Source organism: Elaeis guineensis, chromosome 1, assembly GCF_000442705.2.
Source record: "Elaeis guineensis isolate ETL-2024a chromosome 1, EG11, whole genome shotgun sequence".
NCBI classification, from domain to species: Eukaryota; Viridiplantae; Streptophyta; class Magnoliopsida; order Arecales; family Arecaceae; genus Elaeis; species Elaeis guineensis.
In genome coordinates, this window is record NC_025993.2 from 41,449,774 (window position 1) to 41,473,531 (window position 23,758).

The window sequence follows — 23,758 nt, forward strand, 5'->3', positions numbered from 1 at the left end:
CAAGACATGCACACGCATGCACGTAAAGAAGCACAGGAGAACATCAAAGGCAGAGTGAAACTAAATTTTTCCACCAAGGTCCAACAACAATATAACTAATTCCCACCAATTACTGAAATATCTAATCCTGACCCATTATATGACAATATGAAGAACGATTTACTCTGTCACTTTCACCTTGATCTCAATTAGAAAATCTCTTTAAAAAAACTAGGAATGATTTTTCTTACGTGTGTAAATTCTTGGATTCTGGATAATAGATCACACATCATATACAAATAAGGCTTGCATGCACTAGTACACTCATGCACATGTAAACATGCACCACTGGACGTCTCTTATATACCAAGTGATACATCCCAAGCAAGACTAGGACATCCAATGAATCACAACTGATTTCTCATGGATAACGACTGCTACAATGTGATGTTGGATGCTAGGTGGACGTCTTACAATAGAAGATTACAACAAAGAATTAACTCGTGCAAGTAATACCAGATCTTTTGAGCTATATCTTTGGTGAACCCCATATAATTAGGAGCCCTTCTTGAGTGCAGGAGACCAGGATAACCTCCTTTGATTGATGCCATCACCCACCTCGTTCTCCTCCATTCTAAGACCCTCTGCCTCGTGTCTCCAACCATCAACAATTGAGTCATCAGAGCCCATTGATTCCTCTCTCCATTGGGGAGGTGTCAAGAACTTAGGATCCCCTCCTGAAGAGTCACTTGGTGTCACAGGTGAGGAAGAGCGACCCACACGTAGCTGTTGGAGGGTTGCAAAAGACTCCCTCATGGCAGACATGGCCTCAAAGAAACGAGTGCAAGATGCCAAAGCAGCAGGAATCGGACGCAGCATTTCCTTCAAAGGATGAAATGTCAAAGACTGGCCTACCACAATATAAAAGTGAAGCAAACAGGAAAAATATAACAGAAAAAATTTGAATAGATGGCAACATCAGGAAATTTGAGCACCTGAATCATGAAATTTAGCAACAATGAGAAGAACAATGATTTGTATCCAAAATCATTCAAAATAAGTATTTCTGCATCTGATGTGGAAAATTGGATGCAAAATTATGTAACAGGTTCTCACAAGAACATCGCCAACCATTTAGCTTTACCATGTGAATGGAGTTTTAAGTATCAACGTAAAAAGATCTCAGAGAACTTAAATAGCATGCTTGCTTCAGGGACCAATAAAATAATGGTCAGAAATGCACATATGAACATTTGCCAGTAAAGAAACCAGTTGAATATCATGAATAGAAAATTTTGCTCAAATGCCAAATATACCGCTCATACTTAGAATTCTCATCTGCATTTTTTCTAAACAAACAATAGATATAGTCATTCTCACCTGCAATACGTAAAACACCTAGAACTCCATATATTTTGAAAAAAACTAAAAATGTTAACATACCCCCCATACTGATGGCGATTCTCTGAAGTTCTGGCTCCACTGGAAATCAGCAACAGATGCTGTCAAAGCCCCATAATCACTAGCAGCCTTCAGCAACAGCTCTGAAAATTGTTTCTGGATCATATGTAGAGTTAATAATATTCAATTATGAATACAAGCTACAAAATTTGTAGTTGACATACCACCATCATCCCCAGCACCAACTATCATTTGAAGGTATGAAATGAATGAAAAATGATTATTTTCAGGAAGTTCTAGAAATTGCATGTCAAGCATAGATTCAAATGGGAAGTAATACTAGCTAATATATTCATTTGAAACATTTCAAAAGTTTTTAAGAGAGAAATTGATAACTACAAACGGCCAGGTCCCTACAAACCTGAGGCACCCGCACATGAGCCCATGCAAAATATGAAGGAATTGATAAGTACATATTTTGACAGGTATATTTCCTTCTCTCTCTATCTGTCTCTCTAACATGTTTAGGGAGAGACATACAATATCAATGCATCAATCAAAAATGATAAGTGCATTTTTACAAATAAGATCTAATGAAAAAAAATAGTGTCCACCAATATATAGTCACATGGCCTGTCATGAACTAGAACTCTTCCCTCACATGATAATGGTCCACTCGTCAACACTCCAAAAACTCATCCATTTTCACAAAGATATAAGGTATACAGCCATCAACCAAATTCCTCTCTGTAATCTTTATCTTCATAAATCTGGATTAGTAATACTGGTATAGCATGTGCCTGATGCTAGGTGATTTTTAACTGCGAGAACAAATGGTCAATAAATTGTCAGTTTACCCCGAAATGCACAAAGGATTAGAATACAGATGCTTAGGCAGTTTCCAGTGATCACCCAAGGCAACATATGCAACAGCTATATTCATCTTAATGGTACAGGCAATACAATGTACAGATTGATTGTCTCTGCTTTGAGCTATTGGAAGTGTCCATATAAGAGCAAAGGCAAACCCACTCTACCAATGCAAAGTCAATGATGGAGCATTCATATCAAAAATCCATACCATCAAACATGATTTACAACAGCCATACTACAAAGAACCAATAATTTGTATTAGCACAATTCAATGTTTTGATTAAGTTGATGATTGGGTAGAGGTGTGCACGGTTTGGTTTGGGTCGGTTTGGAGACAATTTTCGAACCGAACCGATTTGAATCAGTTTTCTAAAAATGAAACCAAACTAACCATATAGAAAAACCGGTTCAAACCGAACAGCAAAAATCAGTTTGATGTGATTAGGTTTATCAGCCTGTGGACTATTAAGCTTATATCAAATAGGCAGCTTATAGGATGCGCTAAATAGGCAGTTTACAAGATGGACTAAATGGCTAAATATAAAAATAATAAATCAGTTTGAACTGATTTTTTCTAATCTGAAATCGAAACTGAACCGATTTTTTTGATTTTTAAAATTTTTAAACCGAAACTGAACCAAATTTTAAAAAAACCGATCCAAACCAAACCAAAATTAGGGTTCAAGTCAATTTTGCGGTTTGATTGGTTTCCTTGCACACCCATATGAGAGGGCAAAGGGCAAGCTTTGGCACCCCTATGATATGGTGGGAGCCTCATGCACTGTGATGCCTTTTTTTAATAGTTGGGCAGCACTTGTATCAGTTAAATTATGATTTCTATTAGACATGGGCACTGGATCGTGCCTGACATGGCTCGTTTGGACCCTGGCCCGATGGGCCTGCTCGAGCCAGGGTCCAAACGGGCTATGCCGGGCACAACCCGTTTACCCCGAACCCCGGCCTAGCACAGCCCTAGACCTGCGGTCTAGTGGGCCGTGCCATGGCCCGTCAGGCCCACAGGCCTGATGGGCGGCCCTTTTATTTTTTTCTTTTTTTAAAAAAAATCAGCCCAAACGGGCCATGCCAGGCACGGCCCGTTCAAGCCCGTTACGGGCCATGCCAAGCACGGCCCGTTAAGCACCGTTACGGGCCGTGCCAGGCACGGCCCATTGAATGCCGTTATAGGCCGTGCCAGGCACGGCCCATTTAATGCCGTTATAGGCCAAGCTCGGTCCGTAACGGCTAAATTCTTTTTTTTATTTTTTTGGATTGATAACGGCTATTTTTGAAAAAATGACCATTTTAACCCACCCAATAGTCATAAAACGACTAATTTGAGACGTATTTTGAAAAAATAAAAATATTAAATTCCTATAAATATCCCCCTCCTCTTTCATTTTCACCGTATCAAATCAACTCTCCTCTCTTTCTCTACTACTCTTCTAGCAATATTTAGTAAGTGTTCAATTAGCAATCAGCAATTAACAAGTGTTCAAATGCTGTATAAGATGAGGATTAATCCATCTATTGGATCCTTGAGGTTTTTATTGAGGTCTTGAGGAGTGAGGAGCACAAGAGGAAGCTCACAAGTCTCCACCTACAGCCTACCTTTACTCAATTTTTTTGTTTGATAATTTTTTTTATTTACATAACTCATATTTAGATATGACATCATTTGATGAGAGTCATTTTGGCATTCCTTCGATTTCAGAGAGAGAAAAAACTACTATTTCTGCTCCCTCCAAAATCAATACTAAAGGTCAAGGCTCTACCTCTTCTTTCCATAAGAGGACTAATACCACATGAAATGACTTTGAAAGAGTTATGATAGATAGAGTTTTAAAAGCCAAATGTAAAAAATATGCCAAATTGTATAGTTGCGCTGGTAGTGGGGGAACTAGCTATTTGAAGAGACATCAAGAAAGCCATATTATAAGTGATGCTCGTCTTCAAAGCATCCTTAATATACAAGGGGATAGTCTTGTAGATAGTTTTGCATATAATCATGAAAATCAAAGAAAAATGTTGGTCAAATGAATAGTTAAGGATGAATTATCTTTTAGCTTATATGAGCCTTTTAATTTTGAAGAGTATGTTCAGTTAGCCCTACAACCCCCTTACAGAAGAACTAGTAAATGTACATTTAGAAGAGTAGCTATGACTAAAATTTTAGCAATGAAACAAAATTTAATTGGAACTCTCTCTGCCCTAAATTCAAAAGTATCATTAACTTCTGATATTTGGACAACATCTGTTGGTAGTTATTGTTTTATTGCTATTACTGCTCATTATATTGATAATAATTGACTATTAAATAAACATATTCTTACTTTTCGTATTTTTGATTTTCCATATTCTGGACAACAAATTTTTAATGCTATTTATCAAACTGTTAAATTATTAAAAGACTCATTGTATCCCATTCTAAATGAAAATTTATTGCATATTAGATGTGCATGTCATATTTTAAATCTCCCTATTCAATTTGGCGTGGGTATGGTTCAAGATGTTATTTTAAAAATTAGAAATGCAGTTTCTTTTATTCAAGCTTCAAGAATTTAAGCAAATATGTATAAATCATGGTAAATATTTTAAAAAATTTAAACTTGATGTAGTTACTCGTTGAAATTCGATATATATAATGATACATAATGCATATCCATATAAAAATTTATTAAGTGCATATATTAATGATCGTGGATTAGATTTTACATTGACTGAAACTGATTGGAACAAAGATAAAATTTTGAAAAAATTTTTAATTAGTTTTTATAATATCACTGAAATTCTTTCTGATAATTATTATCCAATCTCTTGTTTATTTTTACAACAAGCATATCTTATTAGCCAAAAATTTGCACAACATAAATATGATGATATTTTAGAGCCTATTATTTATGAAATAGAATCTAAATGGAATGAGTATTGAGACAGAATATATCCTATGCATAACTTAACTGCTGTATTGGATCCACGTATTAAATTAAGTGATATTTTGATTTTACTTGATGCATATTGTGAAAACATGAATCAAGATCCTAAACCCGCTAAAGCTGAAGTAAACCAACTTCTTCATGATATTTATGCTTTATATGATGTAAGATTCATGGAACTAGTGCTTCTCGTTCACAAACCTCCGCCTCTTCTTCTAGTACTTCTCGTTCATCATCTGTTTTATATGTTTTCTCATTCATTATACATAGGAGACATACACATGCTTCTTTAGGTTCATCTTAATCTTTAAATAGTGAACTTGAATTTTATTTATGAAATGAACTTCAATCTATATATGATGAAAATCAAATAAAAAATCTTGATGTGTTAATATAGTGGAAAAGTATTAAAAATCAATATCCTGTAATATCCGCCATTGCATATGATATCTCAGCTGTGTCGATATGCACAGTAGCATCGGAATCTGCTTTTAGTGCAAGTCAATGAGTTCTAGACAAAAAGAGGAGTAAGATGATCGACAAAACAATTGAGATACTGCTCTGCTTCAAAAATTAATTGAATGCCGAGACGAAACTTCAAGATAAAAATGGACATAATACAACATCCGATGACGATGACGACACAAAGACTACCGACAATGCATGACGATCAGTAAGATTTTCAATTATTAATTTTTCATATTTGTAACTTTTTAGTTTTATCTTTTAATTATTGAAGTGAGTCATCTTAATTTCTTTTCTCTTCCTCATTGTATTCGGAGTCAGGCCTAGCCCCCTCTCTCTTTTTTGTACCATTTTGATTGATATTAATAAACCGATAGGGCTCTACGCCAAACCTCCCATTATTACAAGGTTTTTATTTTTACAAAAAAAAATCCCACATCTATTTTTACAAAAAAAAAAATCCAAAAAAAACCCCCACGCGGGCTGTGCTGGGCTTAGACCGGGCCGTGCCTGGATCGGGCCGGGCCGTGCCAGCCCCGGCCTTTATGGGCCATGCCGAGCCTAGGCCGTGGGCCACAAACCCCCAGTCCAGCCCGGCCCCTTCTAATGGGTCGTGCCTAGCACAGCCTATTACTATAGCTAATAGGCCTAGGCACGGCCTATTACTGTAGCTAATGGGCCGTGCCAGGCACGGCCCATTTCGTGCCGGATCGGGCCATGTAATGGGTTGCCCAGCCCGTTGCCCATATCTAATTTCTATATGTTCCAAACTATGTAGAACATGATCAATAGAGAAGATTCTCAATTTGTATGATCTACAGCATATTTTAGCAAATAACACTTATCCATATTCTACAATCTGCATCCACATGATGCATCCATATGATTTTTTGAGAATGCCAGACAAGATCCATCAATATTTTATTCAGGATCATGAAGTTGATACAAAAATTTAGGACATAGATACATGGAGATGTGAAGATCCTTACTAACCTTGGAAGAAGAAACAGAAGCCCAATCAGTCCACAATAAAGAAATCTCATTTATAAGTAATAGAAGAGATTTGGTGAAAACATAAAATTCTGGCATTCATTTACCACCAGGATTTCCTCCAAATTGCAGTTGCAAGAATATCCCACTAACATAGCTGTTCCTTGCTCTCAGAACAGTTCTCCAGAAATATGAGACATTAGGCATCTGACCAGAGTTCCAAATGGGTCTCCTGTTTTTATGCACTCCCACCAAATCCTTCCAGGACGATCATTGCCTATAAAAATTTTGACCATCATTTCCCTAGAAGGGCAACACTAAGATCTCTGAGATCTTTCACACCAAGACCCCCCTCCCTTCCGCCAACATCAGATTTGCACAGACACTTCCAGCTAACTAAACAGTAGGCTCATTTAGCATCACCCATACCTTCCAGAAACAGGACCTTCTGATTCTATCAACTCTTTTAGTAACCCAACTGGGAACCAAAAAGAGTCAAGTACACCAGTAAGTTCAATAATACCGAACTAACCAAGTTAATCTTCCACCAATTGAAATATTCTTGCAGTGCAGCCATCAAGCCTCTTCTCTATTTTCAAAATCAAAGGCATCCAATCTCTGTTCTTTAGATGATCAGGCCTTCGAGGGAGGTCAAGGCACTTCACAGGGAAGTTAATTCTCTTACAGTGTGAAGAAAGATCCCTGATACCAAAATAAGCCAGACCTAACTTAAGAAAATTAATTTTCAAACCAGAAGTCCATTCATAGAGAAATGTGGGGGCCAAGTTCTGCCATAAGACCATTGTACAGAGCCAAAATTCAGCATTCTATCTAGAGAATCAACTAATAGAAGAAATAACAGAGACCGGATAGGATCCCCTTGAAGCAAACCCCCCTTAATTTTTTATCCACTTAGCAGCCTCATCATTAACCAATATGGCCGCCTAATCTTGACAAATGCATTCTTTCACCTATTTAATACATCTCTGATCAAAACCCCTGACTTCTAGCAGTTAAATAGAATGTTCTAGTATACCATGTCATAAGATTTTCCAAAGTCCAGTTAAAGTAGAACGCATCACCTTATGACTTCAGGAAAACATTTTCTAAGCCAAATCAAAGCTATTAAGTATGTGTCTTACTTCAAACAAAGAAGCTTGAGTCCAACCATGTCTCAAGTCTAACAGCTAAACTTTTTGATACAAACTTATTTGCATAATTGACCAGAATGACATGTCAAAATTCATTTGTTCTAAAGGGTCCTCCAACTTTTGGTATAAGAGCTATTAAAGAATATAGAATCAAAGTCTACCCTGCCTCTGAATAGGACTTTGGTCATATAGATAATACCCAAAACTTCTGAAAAATTAAAATAGGACAGATAACACGCTAGGTGGGCATTCTCATGACCTCAAACAAATGTGACTTAATGCCTTTCATTATGAAATCCACTTCCAGCTGAGAAACATCGCAAGTTGAGTCAAGATGCAAGGAACTCCAGTCTATATGAATTTGGGGTTGAGAATGGTCACCACATAGATTCTTATAATAGTTAAAGAATTCCTCAACAATAAGGTTGCTGCCAGTAATAGTAGAATTCCCAACTGCAACAACCTTCACTCTATTTCTTCTACTATTATATACAATTTTGTGAAAACATGAACAGTTTCTATCAACCTCCTTGTGTCAATCCTCTCTAGCTCTTCGTTCCGACAAAATTTTCTACATCATTTTAAGGTCTTCTTTATTTTCACCTCCAGCCTTCTCTCTCAGTCCAGTACAGAATTTGTCTGCTTAATCAACATCTAATTCATGAACAGACTAGAGCAACTCCTCCATTCATCTCCTGATGATGTAAAGATTTTCAATCTTTTCCACTGCTTCAATTTGCCCTTAACATGTCTGAATGTGGTGAATAGAAGGGCAAAGGATTTTATATTTGAAATTTTTCACAGCACATCTCTACCAAAGTAACAAGATTTAGATTACCAATCCAAACTTTTCAAATCTAAAGAGCTTGTCACTTTGACAACCAATCCCAAAAATCAGACAAAGTGACATGATCAGAAGTAGGTTTGAGACCCAAAAAGAGCCTCCTTTTCCTGAACTGTGTGACCCAAAGATGGTCACCACACTCATGCCGCACTTAAAGCTATCTTGCATCTCCTCAAGATTTAAATCTTCTCGAAACCTAGACAACTTATTACTCTTTTCTTTTCCAAAATTGGCATAATGATCCACCCCAACCAAACAATTGATAGGCACCAATCCAATATTTACCTAGTTCATATTCGAGACACCATTTTGTCACAGTGAAATGATATTTTACCCCTATCTTAATAACTCTCTCAATTCCCAACTCAAGTCTCAACTAGGTGCAAAGAAGAAACTCCACAAATTTCTACAGGAAAGATTAAGGCTGAAATCAGATCGGATACAAATCGAATACTAGTATATACATACATATTTGTTTTGATTTATTTTAATATTCATAATTGTTTAATTTGACGAATACAGATATAGATATGGATGTCAGTCAGATGCAAAAATTCATATCCATGTTTGTTTTAAACAAATATAGATATTGTTGGGATTTAGCACCTTGAATTCGACCCACAGCAGCCGAAGATAGAGAAGCGTGCAGAAGAAAAGTCCGAGATGCGAAGAGCCCACGAAAGCATAGCCCAGAGGCCTCCAGCGTGCGGCCCGGGCCAGCTATAATGCACATGGCCCAAGCGTGCAGCCTACAATGCACGTGGCCTAGCAGGGCCTATTGCGCACTGGGCCAGCGTGCGAGCATGCGGACGCGTGGCCTAGGCAGGGGCATAAGCGCTGGGCCCGAGCGGGCGCTCTGCTCGGGACATGCGCAAGCACGCGATCCAGGCGCACGTCGATGCGGCACACGGCGAGGTATCGCGGTCCATGATGGACCACGGGAGGAAGTCGCGGTCCAAGCCTTGCGCATGGACCGCTGCAGTACAGGAACCAGAAATTGCAGTGCACAAGAGCTTTCTATACGATTGGACAACTCAGGCGTGATCAAGGAGGCTTTTTGCGCAATCGTGCGGCTAGAAAAGCAAGCGGGTCAGATCCAATAGTCAGAAAAGGTATCTAACTCCTATTGAAAGCCCGATTCCGATTTGAAGTAGATTTTGGGCCTATAAAAGAGGCCTGACGGCTTGTGGAGAGATGCGCATCTCAGTGAGGGTCAGAGAGAGACTGTAAGCATCCTGAGAGCACCGGAGCAGGCATCAGGAGCAGCTCGGTGTGTGCAGCTGTAGAGGCAACCGAGAGTGTCCTGGAACGGCCGTGGGAGTGGCCGTAATTGTAAGGGCAGAGGCTGAAGCTGAGGCATGATGTAGCGGCATGGATCATAGAGAGCGTCCAGGAACGTCGAGGATCCTAACACAATAGACCTGTAAGAGGATCTCCTTAGGGGATTTTGTGAGAGCTTTTATAAGGGTTGTACTTCTTGTTGAGAGAAATTTGTGTATGAGAGTTGAGAAGGTGTAATCTCCTTTTGTACTTACTATTTTCTCTCATAGTGAAGCTGCGTGTCCAATGAAGGTAAGCCTTGGGCTGATCCATATATTTGATTATCTCTTTTATTTTTTCTTTCTTTCTACTGTAACAAGTAGTACCAGATCTCCAACAATTGGTATCAAAACCAGATGGTACCAGAGTGTGTGGTTGTCTAGGTTGTGGCAATGTTGATCAAGATTAAAGAAGATGGTTAAGTCAGGCACAATCAACGTGGAGATCAACCACCAAGAGTTGATCGATACTCTCTTGTGCAAGAAAAAGCCGTCTATCATAGAAGATGCCAGTGAGAGCCCAGTGCGAGGTGAAGCTCCAGATGAAGGTGGATCGGACATGAGACAGGAGATTTGGGAGGATGATAAGTGACGTCGTCAGGAGGCTACTCCGAACAGGTCTCAGGTCATGCAAGACGAAGATGAGATTGAGTGGCCTGACTCGACTCCCATGTTTGCCCATCTATGAGTAGCAAGTGTATGCCCCAAGGTATGCGGGCAAGAAGATCCAAAAGCTCTCAAAGTCATGTGGATGCCGAATGTCAAGTTGAGGTGGAGATTGTTGGGCTTTGACGTCTCGAATTCGACCCACAGTAGCCCAAGATAGAAATGTCCGCAGAAGTAAAGCCCGAGACACGAAGAGCCCACAAAAGCGCAGCCCAAGGGCCTGCAATTTCTGACTCCTGTTGAAAGTCCAATTCCCATCTAGAATAGATTTTGGGCCTATAAAAGAAACCTGACGGCTTGTGGAGAGGTGCGCATCTCAATGAGGGTCAAAGAGATCGTGAGCATCCTAAAAGCGCCGGACCGGGCATTAGGAGCAGCTTGGCGTATGCAGCTGCAAAGGTAGCCGAGTGTCCTGGAACGGTCGTGGGAGTGGCCGTAATTTTAGAGGCAGAGGCTAAAGCATGATATAGCGGCTTGGATCACAGGAAGCATCCAGGGGCATCGAGGAACCTGGCACGACAGGCCTATGAGAGGATCTTCTTGAAAAATTTTGTGAGCACTTTTGTGAGGGTTGTACTTCTTGTTGAAAGAGATTTGTGTATGAGAATTGAGAGGATATGATCTCCTTTTGTGCTTGTTATTTTCTCTCTTAGTGAAGCTTACGTGCCTCGTGGAGGTAAGTCTTAAACTGATCCACGTATTTGATTGTGTCTCTTTTATTTCTTTTTTCTGCTGCAACAAGTGATATCAGATCTCCAACAATTGGTATCAGAGTCAGGTGGTACCAGAGTGCGCGGTTGTCCACATTGTGACAGTGTTGATCAAGATTGAAGAAGATGGAGAATTCAGGCACAAGCAAGATGAAAACCAATCACCAAGGGTTGATCGATACTCTTTTATGCAAGGAGAAGCCATCTACCATGTAAGATGCTAGTGGGAGCCCAATGCGAGGCTTAGCTCTAGGGGGAGGTGGATTGGGCACGAGACGGAAGACTCAAGAGGATGATAAGCGATGTTGTCAAGAGGCTACCCCAAGTAAGTCTCACGTCATGCGGGATGGAGATGGGATCGAGCGGTCTGGCTCGACTCCTATGTTTGCCTATCTATGAGTAACAGGCATATGCCCCAGAGCATAGGGGCAAGAAGAGCCAAAAGCTCTTAAAATCAGGTGAAAGCCGAATGTTGAGTCGAGATAGAGATTGTTGGGATTTGGCACCTCGACTTCGACCCACATTAGCCCAAGATAGAGAATCCCACAGAAGAAAAGCTCGAGACATAAAGAGCCCACCAAAGTGAGGCCCGGGAGCCTGCAGCGTGCGGTCTATAGCGCGCACGGCCCAACGGGGCTTGTTGTGCACTGGACCAATGCACGGATGCATGGCCGAAGCGGGCGTATGGGCGCTCGACCCAAGACACACACGGGCCCGCAGTCCAAGCGCACGCACACTATGCACGATGAGGCATCGCAGTCCATGCCTTGCGTATGGACCGCCACGGTGCAGGAACCAGAAATTGCAGTGCACGGGAGCTCTCTATGTCATCAAAGGGCTCAAGCACGATCAGAGAGGCTTTTTGCGCGATCGTGCGGCCAGAAAAGTGAGTGGGTTAGATCCAACGATCAGAAAAGGTATCTCACTCCTGTTAAAAGTCCGATTCTGATCGGAAGTAGATTTTGGGCCTATAAAAAAGACCTAACGGCCTGTGGAGATGTGCATCTCAGTTAGGGTCAGAGAGAGATCATGAGCATCCTAAGAGAACCGAAGCAGGTATCAGAGCAGCGTGACGTGCAACTACAGAGGCAACCAAGAGTGTCCTAGAATGTCCGTAAGATTGGCCGTGAATGTAGGGGCAGAGGCTGAGGCATGATGTAGCGGCTTGGGTCACTAGAAGCATCCAAAGACCTCAAGGACCCTGGCACGATAAGTCTATGAGAGAATCTTCTTGGAGGATTTTGTGAGAACTTTTGTGAGGATTGTACTTCTTGTTGAGAGAGATTTGTGTATGAGAGTTAAGAAGATGTGATCTCCTCTTGTACTTGTTATTTTCTTTTATACTAAAGCTTGCGTGCCCCGTGAAGATAAATCTTGGGCTGATCTACGTATTTGATTGTCTCTTTTATTTCTTTTTTCTTTCTACTACAATAAGTGATACCAGATCTCCAACAATTTGTATCAAAGCCGAATGGTACTAGAGTGTGCGGTTGTCCAAATTGTGACAGTATTGATCAAGATTGAAAAAGATAGAGAAGTCAAGTACAATCAAAGTGGAGATCAACCGCCAAGGGTTGATCGATGCTCTCTTGTGCAAGAAGAAGCCATCTACCATGAAAGATACCAGTGGGAGCCCAGTGCGTGGTGGAGCTTCAAGTGGAGGTGGAGCGAACACGAGATGGGAGACTCGATAGGATGATAAGCGATGTCGCCAGAAGGCTATCCCGAGCAGATCTAAGATCATATAGGACGGAGATGGTATCGAACGGTCTGGTTTGACTCCCATATTTGTCCAGTCATGAGTAGCAAACGTATGCCCTAGGACATAGGGGCGAGAAGATCCAAAAGCTCTCAATATCAGATGGAGGTCGAATATTGAGTCAAGATAAAGATTGTTGAGATTTGATGCTTCGAATTCAACCACAGCAGCCCAAGATAGAAAAGCCTGCAGAAGAAAAGCCCGAGATGCGAAGAGCCCACGAAAGCATGGCCCAAGGGCCTGCAGTTTCTGACTCATGTTGAAAGCTCGATTCCGATCTAGAGTAGATTTTGGACCTATAAAAGAGGCTTGACGGCCTGTGGAGATGTGCACGTCTCAATGAGGGTCAGAAAGAGATCGTAAGCATCCTAAAAGTGCCAGAGCGGTATCAAGAGCAGCTTGGCATGTGCAACTGCAAAGGCAGCCGAGAGTGCCCTGGAACGGCTGTGGGAGTGGCCGTGAGTGTAGAGGTAGAGACTGAAGCATGATGTAGCGGCTTGGATCACAGGAAGCGTCCGAGGCATCGAGGACCCAAGCACGGTGGGTCTGTGAAAGAGTTTAAGAGATTTTGTAAGAGCTTTTGTAAAAGTTATGCTTCTTGTTGAGAGAGATTTGTGCATAAGAGTTGAAAAGGTGTGATCTCCTCTTGTACTTATTATTTTTTCTTATAGTGAAACTTGCGTGCTCCGTGGAAGTAAGTCTTGGACTGATCCACGTATTTGATTATTTCTTTTATTTATTCTTTTTTTCTGCTACAACAAATGGTACTAGATCTCTAATAATTGGTATCAGAGTCAGGTGGTACCAGAGTGCGCGGTCGTCCAAGTTGCGGCAGTGTTGATCAAGATTAAAGAAGATGGAGAAGTCAGACACAATCAAGATGGAGACCAACCGCCAAGGGTTGATCGATCTCTGTTGTGCAAGGAAAAGCCGTTTACCATGGAAGATCCCAATGGAAACCCAATGCGAGGTGGAGCTCTAAGTGGAGGTGGATCAAGCACGAAATGAGAGACTCAAAAGGATGATAAGCGACGTCGCCAGGAAGCTACCCCGAGCAAGTCTCAAATCATGCAGGATGGAGATGGGATCGAACGGCTTGGCTCAACTCTCATGTTTGCCCATCCATGAGTAGCAGACGTATGCCCTAAGGCATGGGGACAAGAAGATCCAAAAGCTCTCAAAGTCGAATGGAGGCCAAACATCAAGTCGAATGGAGATTGTTGGAATTTGGCACCTCGAATCCGACCCACAACAGCCCAAGATAGAGAAGCCCACAAAAGAAAAGCCCGAGATGCGAAGAACCGATGAAAGTGTGGTCCGGGGGCCTGCAACATGCGGCCCAAGGGGGCCTGCAGCGCGCACGGCTCAACGGGGCCTGCCCGCATGTGGTCCAGACGCATGCCCACACGTCGCACGACAAGGCATCGCGGTCCATGGTGGACCGCTAAAGGAAGTCGCAGTCCACGCATTGCACGTGGACCGTCGTGGTAAAGGAAGCAAAAATTGCGGTGCATGGGAGCTCTCTACGCGATCAGACGGCTCAGGCATGATCAGGGAGGCTTTTTGCACGATCGTGCGGCTAGGAAAGCGAGCAGGTTAGATCCAACGGTCAGAAAAAGTATCTAGCTCCTGTTGAAAGCTCGATTCCAATCTGGAGTAGATTTTGGACCTATAAAAGAGGCCTGATGGCCTGTGGAGAGGTGCACATCTCAATAAGGGTCAGAGAGAGTCTGTGAGCATCCTAAAAGCACCGAAGCGGGCATCAGGAGCAGTTTGGCGTGTGCAGCTGCAGAGATAGCCGAGAGTGTCTAGAACAACCATGGGAGTGACTGTGAGTGTAGAAGCAGAGACTGAGGCATGATGCAATGGCTTAAATCACAGGAAGCGTCCAGGGGCATCGAGGATCCTGGCATGGCAGATCTGTGAGAGGGTCTCCTTGGAGAATTTTGTAAGAACTTTTGTGAGAATTATGCTTCTTATTAAGAGAGATTTGTGTATGAGAGTTGAGAGGATATGATCTCCTCTTGTACTTGCTATTTTCTCTCTTAGTGAAGCTTGCTTGCCCTGTAGAGGTAAGTCTTCGACTGATCCACGTATTTGATTGTCTCTTTTATTTCTTTCTTTCTGCTGCAACAAATGATACCAAATCTCCAATGATTAGTATCAGAGTCAGATGGTACCAGAGTGTGCGATTGTCCAGATTGTGGCAGTGTTAATCAAGATTGAAGAAGATAGAGAAGTCAAGCATAATCAAGATGGAGATCAACCATCAAGAGTTGATCAATGCTCTCTTGTGCAAGGAGAAACCGTCTATCATAGAAGATGCCAGTGGGAGCCCGATGCGAGATAAAGCTTCAGATGGAGGTGGATCAGGCACAAGATGAAAAATTCGAGAGGATGATAAGCGACGTCACCAGAAGGCTACCTCAAGCAAATCTCAGATCATGCAGGACGGAGATGGAATCGAACGATCTGGCTCGACTCCCATATTTGCCCACCCATAAGTAGCAGGCGTATGCCCCAGGACATGGGGGCGAAAAGATCTAAAAGCTCTTAAACTCAAGTAGAGGCCAAACGTCGAGTCGAGATGGAGATTGTTGGGATTTGGCACTTTGAGTTCAACCCACAGTAGCCCAAGATAGAGAAGCCCGCAGAAGAAAAGCCTAAGATGCGAAGAGCCCACGAAAGCATGGCCCGAGGGCCTATAACGTGCAGCCCAGGAGGGCCTGCAGTGTGCGACCTGCAGCATGTGCAGCCCAATGGGGCCTACTGTGCACTCGGCCAGCACTCAGGCGCCCATGACGCACGCGATGAGGCATCACGGTCCGTGGTGGACCGCGGGAGGAAGTCACGATCCATACCTTGTGCGTGGACCGCTGCGGTGCAGGAACCAAAAATCACAGTGCACGGGAGCTCTCTACGCGATCAGATAGCTCAAACATGATCAGGGAGGCTTTTTGCGCAATCGTGCGGCCAAGGAAGCAAGTTGATTAGATCCAACAATCAGAAAAAGTATCTAACTCCTGTTGAAAACCTGATTTCGATCTGAAATAGATTTTGAACCTATAAAAAAGGCGTAACGGACTGTGGAGAGGTGCGCATCTCTATGAGGGTCAGAGAGAGACCATAAGCATCCTAAGAGTGTTAGAGCAAGCATCAGGAGCAGCTTGGCATGTGCATCTACAGAGACAGCCGAGAGTGTCCTGAAACGGCCACAGGAGTGATCGTGAGTGTAGAGGCAGAAGCTGAGGTATGATATAGCGGCTTGGATCACAGAAAGCATCCAGAGACGTCGAAGATCCTGGCACGGCAGGCTTATGAGAGGATCTCCTTGAGGGATTTTGTGAGAGCTTTTATGAAGATTGTCTTGTTGAGAGAGGTTTGTGTATGAGAGTTAAGAGAGTGTGATCTCCTTTTATACTCGTTATTTTCTCTCATAGTGAAGCTTGCATGCCCTGTGGAGATAAGTCTTGAGCTGATCCACATATTTGATTGTCTCTTTTATTTCTTCTTTTTTTCTGCTGCAGCAAGTGGTACCAGATCTCCAACAGATATAAATTAGATACTAAAAGCATCAACATAAATATAGATATAATTCAAATAATTAAGCTTTAGAGTAAATAACAAACCCCTCCAACCTAATGGTTTACATTAAGTTTACATTAATTACACTTGCACCCAATAGTTTGTAAAACATTTATACCCAATTAAATTAATGAAGTTATTGCAACCGTTTATCTCATGTGAAAATTCATAATTACCCTTGAGTAGGGAGGAGGATACACATGTTTTCTTATGTCCTTGGGTGGCTGTTGTGCCGCTTAAGATTATTTTAGATATTTGAAATTTTTTTTTCTAACGTGACATTTGGGTCCCATTTAAAGTTAATAATTTGACTAACGTACAGTTAAGTTACAGTTTGAAGTGTTGGACAAAAATAAACCTTAGGAGGCTAGGCATAGATTTTTCAAACTATTGGGTATAAGTATAATTTATCCCTAACCTTACATGGTTTTTATAGTTTCCTCTAAACTTTATGACCATAATAAATAGATTACTAAATGGATGATAAATCAAATTACTAGCATGTTAATGTGGTCATTTATTTCCCTTAAAAGTTCATGAGTGCCATATAAAATTAAAACTAGTTATAAATAAAATCAGATATTTGGATACAGATCAAATAGTCTATCCACATCAATTTTCATTTTTCCTTAATGGATATGGATACGGTTACAGATATTAGTCAGATGCTTGAATTTCTATCCATATCTTCATAGATTTGGATATGAAAATTTATCTGAACGGATATCATCCAACCCAAGGTTTGCTGAACCGGTATCGCCGGCCATTTCGGCCAACCGGCGGTACGGTTCGGTATGGTTTCATACCGTACCGAATCGATGACCCGAACCAGAAGAAAAAAGAGAGAAATTGAGAGAAAGAGAGAGAGAGAGAAAGAGGAAGAAAAAAAAAAGAGGGAGGGGAAGGAGCCGGCGGGGCCGCCGGACGGCCTCCGACTGGCCGCCGTGGCCGTTGGAGGGCACCGTCCACGCGCGCGGCGCCGCAGGCGTGAAACAGGGGCATCGCCCCTGTTTCGCAAATTTTTTTAAAAACATGGTTTTAAGTGAAGTCGGCAAACGATTTGCCGGCTTCACGATTTTTATTTTTTTAAAAAAATTCTTAAGTCGGCAACCCAGTTGCCGACTTCATAAGTTTAAAATAAAAAAAAAAGAAAAAATCGAAACAGACGTCGTCTGTTTCGAAAAAGAAGAAGGGGGCGGAGCCGCGGAGGAGCTCCGCCCGCTCGACCGCCCTCAAGCCGTCGGCGTCGGCTCGTCGGCCACAGAGAGCCTCGCAACGGAGGCACCGTCTGTCCAATAGGTTCTCCGTCCCCCCTCTGAGCGCTCTCTCTCTCTTTTTTGCTCTCTTGAAAGCCCTATCGGGCGATACGAAGCTCGGAAGCCCTCCGACGGCCGCAGCCGACCACCGCCGGCCTCCGATGGCTCTCACCTCCCTCCCTTCCCTCCCCTCTCTCTCTTTCTCACTTTTCATTCTTTATTCTTCGGTACCGCCGGTGTACTGATTTTACCGGCCGAATCGTGTCGGTTCTCCGCCGGTCCGGTACGAGATGAGGTGTACCGACCGGTTCGGCACGGTATGGCAAACCTTGATCCAACCCATTTTCATAGATTGGATTACCAAATTTCTTTAAGTTTTCCTTCTTCGAAATTCAATATAGACCTTATTGCACCATCAATGCCAATCTTCACTAAATGAGCTGGGGGCATTAGATTAGGAGACATGATGTAGTTGAGCCGATCATCCACCCTGATCTTACAACTATAACAAAAGGCGCCAATATTTACTTTCATAACATTTGGTATTCTCTTCAAGTCATTACACACCATTATAAGATTAAACTCCATGTATTTCCTTGAAAGACCATTGACATTGAACAATTTAAACTCTATGGCTAGACAAAAAGGTCACTCTTGACAACATGAAGAACTCCATATAAATTAGCTCTGGAAGGGAATTTAATAATGAATACCCCAACATTGTCTAAGGCCTTTACCTCCCACTTCCAATTCCAGTCAACATAAGAAATACAAAGTGCTCTCTGCCTCTCTTTTTAGGAACTTCATCAAAGGATAAGATAATGGACGAATCATGAGCCTCATCAAATTACTTCTTCACGTGCTTCGATATAGGAAAGGCCATGGATGATTGAACCAAGAATAATCTAATGCTCTACCATTTCTCACCAAGTACCAACAAGAGCATTAAGTGGAAGCCTCCTACAAAGAAAGATTCTAGCCATGAAAAACACCAAGGATATTTATGCATTCACTCCAATGATGGTCTCTATTACAAGTCTTGACGCAAAGTCCTTTAAGGATAAAAAGATGGGAAAGACAAACCTTCTATTGATGAAGACCAAAAGATTTAGAAAAATTATCTTGGCAGATGGCTCCCTTGTTTTAATAAATTTTGGTGCCACACAATGCGCAGACTGTGGCAGCATCCTTCTCCCTTTATCATTCTTTTTCATGTCATCTCCTTGCTCCACTTCTCTTCCTTTTCTCTCATTGCTTCTCCAATATTTTACCTTTCACTCTTGTCTGATTTTTCCCTTAGTCTGAATTTGTTACATGAGATCAAAGAAGGATTTGGGCCTAACCTGTGTTTGTTTTGCTGCCTGAAAACAAAGCGGGGAGGAAACCCATGTTTTGCTGCAAATAAAGTACTCCTTTCTATCTGCAAGAGTGTTTCTTCTCTTATTTGAAGGATGCATGTCAATCAAAATCATAGTTTGTAGCAGTGCCCTACTTCTTCGAACAAAGCATGTGATGCTGTGGAAAGAGAATGGCTGAGGAACAACGGTGTTCTATTTCATGCCAGTCTTTGTCAAGAAGTGAGTGTGCATCTACCTCATCACCCCAGGATTGCCAGATGTTGGCAAGAGCCTTCACTTTCTTTCTCAATCAGCAATCTGTGTATCTACCGTACAGAAGTGCAGAAAAGATGATGCTTTTGATTCAGTTACTGCCCTGTTAAAATTTCCTCATTGTATGCTGATTCCAAGTAAAAGCAAACTAATTGTAGCGGTTCCTAAATTGATTTTTTGCTGAAAGCTGCTGTCTATTGTTAATTCGACTTTCATTGTGGTGGGTGGAGAGTTGTTGCAAAAGTTGAAGTTTCCATAGGCGATTTACTTGACATCTGTCAAGCTTTGTGGAGCATGGAATTATCTTCAATGGGCCAAAGCAGTGGAAGTTTTCATCAAGGCAAAAGGAAATCATGGTTATATCGTTGAAAATCCACCTGCTGATAGTAACAAGATGAAGGAATGGGAGCAAGGAAACTCACAAGTCATGACTTCATTGGAACCCAATGTAAGCTGCAATCTTATGTTTTATGACACAGTTAAAGAGATTTGGGAGACCACTTGCGAAACATATTTGTTTGAGAAGAATATTTCTTGCATATGTAAGATGTATGACAGATTTTTCAGTTAAAACAAGGGGACAAGTCATTGAGTGACTACTATAGTCAGTTAAGAGGTCTTTGAAACAGTTGAATGTTTATCAACCTCTTACAAGAGATATTGCAAAACAGAGACTGCAAAGAGATGAATTCAGAGTTGCCAAATTTCTATCTGGACTCAATTCCAAATATGATAACAAGGGACAATACATTAATAGTGAGCTACCTACCTTGAATAGTGTGCATGCTCACTTTCAATGAGTATCAATCTCATCTTACACTCAATCCTTAGGAGAAAGGTCAACATCTGTCACCCCCAGCAGAGACTCTAGCGGTCGAAGTGATGGTGGAAGAGGTCATGGTGGTCACTCAGCACAAAGTAGGGGGCATGGTAATAACAAGAAATGTACCAAGTGTGGTCGCACCAACCACACAGGGGAACATTGTTGGGATGTGATTGGAAGAACAGCATGCGCGAGTCCAATAAGTGCAAATCAAGCATTTCCTCCATTAGAGATCTTGGTGTATCATCAAGTGTTGATGCTCCAATATCATCTACCTCAGATGATACAGGGTCAATTTCCTGAGAAGAATATTATCAGTTCCTCATGCAAAAGGTTTACTCTAGAGCTACTGTATCCTCATCAGGTACCGTCTTCCTTCATGGATTATTGACTCTGGGACTCCGATCATAAGTCTGGTACTCTCAGTTCTTTTTTCTTCTCTTAGTTCTTCCTCTTCTAACAAACCTGTCACACTTGCTGATGGCATTCTATCGTCTTTTTATTCACAAAGAAGTTCAAGCTTCACCCTCTGTCATTATCTTCAGTTCTATATGTTCCTAAATTTTCCTGCAATTTGTTGTCAGCGAGTCAGTCAACCAAATAGAACTGCAGTGTCGCATTTTATCTTCCTCTTGTGAATTTTGAGATCTCTGCATGAGGAAGATTTAGTAGAGTACAGGTTATAATGTTATATCTTCCTAATCCTGAGGGCGGTTTCCTCCTCAGTTTTGGTGACTCGTGGAGAGTCTTTCAAAAGATGGCACTTTTCATTTAGGACATCCATCATTTTCTATCTTGCATCACATCTTGCCAAATTTTCTAGATATGTTTAATACTTTATTTGAGCCAGGTGAACATCATCTAACCGTTTTTCCTCCCCACGTTAACAAGTGCCGTCAAAGTCCTTTTTCTCTTGCACAGAGTGATGTGTGGACATACTGGACTTCATCAATAATTGGATTCAAAAATTCTGTTGCCTTCATGATGACTATTCTTGTGTGAGATATAGCTCTATCTCATAAAAATGAATGACAAGGTATTCTCCATGTTCCAAATTTTCCTAAGAAGTTTTAAGTCAGTTCCTTTTTGTTATGAAAAACTCCTGGAATTGATAATGGAGGAGAATACATGCCCCATGATTTTTTGTCTTATCTGCAAGACCAAGGAATTCTCTTGCAGACTTGTTGTGTTTCTACCCCTCAACAAAATGAGTTGCAGAAACAAAAAACCTGGAGGTGTGGTACTGTTTTGTTTGAAAGAAATGTTGCAAAATCCTTTTGGGGTGATGCGGTTATGGAAACTTATTACCTTATTAATAAAGTTCCTTCACCAATTTTTAAGTAATAAGAGTCCGTTTAAGTCATATTCTAAAGCACTTGTTTTTCCTATAATACCATGTTTCTTTGGATGCATCTATTTTGTGCATAATCTTAGTTCTTCTAGAGAAAAGTTACATTTTAGTCTTTCAAACATATATTTTTAGGCTCTTCTCAATTGCAAAAGGAATATAGATGCTATGACCTATTACTCATAAAAGATACACACTTACCTTTATAAAGATATTCCTTATTATCAGTAGAAGAGTCAGTCTCTTGAGGACATTGTTTGCCCTCAAGATAGTGAAGTGAGTGTCCTCTCCTGTTTTTCCTCTACTAGTTGATGAGTCTTTGGAAGTTTCTCCAATCAAAGAATCCCCCCAGACAATCGTGTATACTAGGAGGAAGAATAATAAGTCTGCTGAAAATGTCTTTCCCAACCAATCAACTACCTAATTTGGGATCCTACAAAAGGTACAATTCGTACCCAGGGTCCTGTTGTTAATGATGATTTTACAATAGCTCTGAGAAAAACAAAAAAGAACATTTACCTCTCATCCTATTAGCCACTTTGTTTCATTTAATTCTCTTGCTCATACCTTCAAGTCCACAAGCTATCTCATCCACATATACTCCAAGGACATTTCAGGAAATCTAGTCAAACCCTGGAAAAAGGCTATGACAGAAGAGATGGAAGCACCAGTGCACCACATAAATATTGAACATGGGAGTTGGACTCTGTACCTGAAGGAAAATGTACTATTGGATGTCTCTGAGTGAACAAAATCAAGTATCAACCAAATGGCTATGCTAAGAGGTATACAGCTAGACTTGCAGCCAAGGGTTGTACTCAAATCTACGGAGTTGAATATTTTGAAGTTCTCTCCAGCAGCAAAACTCAATTAAGGGTGGTCATTTCAATTACAGTTAATCTTTCCAACTTGGTTAAAAAATGCCTTTTTGCATGGAGATTTGCTTGAAGAGGTATGTACAGATCCACCCCCAGGGTTTTCTCCTAGTCGATCGAGGAAATCTATTTATGGGTTGAAGTATTCTCCTAGTGCTTTGTTTGACAAGTTTAGCAAAACTCTTTCTTATTTTGGTTAGAAGCAAAGTTGATCATTCTCTATTTATTAAGGAAACTAATCAAAGTATAATTGTTCTCATTGTTTATGTTGATGATATTGTTCTTACTGGAGATGATTTAACAGAGACTGGAGATTGGCATTCTGAAACAATTCTTGTAAAAGAGGTTCAAAATTAAAGATTTGGTACAGCTTTGCTATTTTTTTTTGGAAATTGAAGTTGCCTGTCAAGAAAAGGTTCAGTTCTCTCACAAAGAAAGTACATTCTAGATCTTCCTAGAGATACAAGGCTTCCTGGCTGTAAACCTACAGAACACCAATGACAACAAGTCTAAATTGTGTCCTAGTCAAGGATAGATACTAACCGATCCAAAAATATACCAAAGACTTGTTGGACAGTTGATTTACCTGACTATTATGAGACCTGATATCACTCATGCTGTAGCTATGGCTAGTCAATTTATGCATAATCCTTACGTTTCTCATCTTGAAGCAGTATATCAAATTTTGAGATATCTGAATGTGGGGCTCAAGCCCACCTAAAAGTTTGGGGATATACAGATGCTGATTGGACAGGTTCTTCCTAAAATAGATCAACTTTGGGATATTGTATATTTGTGGAGAGGGAACCTAGTTCCTCGGAAAAGCAAAAAGCACTGTATGGTTGCAAGATCTAGCATAGAAGGAGAACACAAAGCAATTGCATTAACTTCCTGTTAGTTGATATGGCTTCATACCCTTCTACTTGAGATTAAATTTCTGTTCCTCGACCTATTCCTCTCTTGTGTCACAACCAGGCAGCCATATACATTGCTAGCAATCTAGTTTTCCATGAAAGGACCAAACATATTTAAGTAAACCATTTTGTTCGAGAAAAGATTATGAGTAAAGAAATCTTCACAGCTCATACAGTCAGATTCTCAATTGGAGATGAAATCACAGAGGCATGATTGATATCTATGCTCCAGCTAAAGGGGGTGTTGAAGTTTTATG

General features: G+C 41.1%; 1 protein-coding gene across 1 annotated transcript in view; it reads right to left on the bottom strand.

The window, feature by feature from the left end:
• Nucleotides 1–200: 200 nt before the first annotated feature.
• Nucleotides 201–23,758, bottom strand: part of LOC105032979 (AUGMIN subunit 2) — a 44,989-nt gene continuing 21,431 nt past the window's right edge. Inside the window, exons 5-6 of the mRNA XM_010907585.3 lie at nt 1,423–1,536; nt 201–861 (exon numbers count right to left, since the gene is read on the bottom strand). Coding sequence (XP_010905887.1) covers nt 535–861; nt 1,423–1,536 — 441 coding nt within the window. The 3' untranslated portion in view covers nt 201–534. The remainder of the gene's footprint in view (nt 862–1,422; nt 1,537–23,758) is intronic.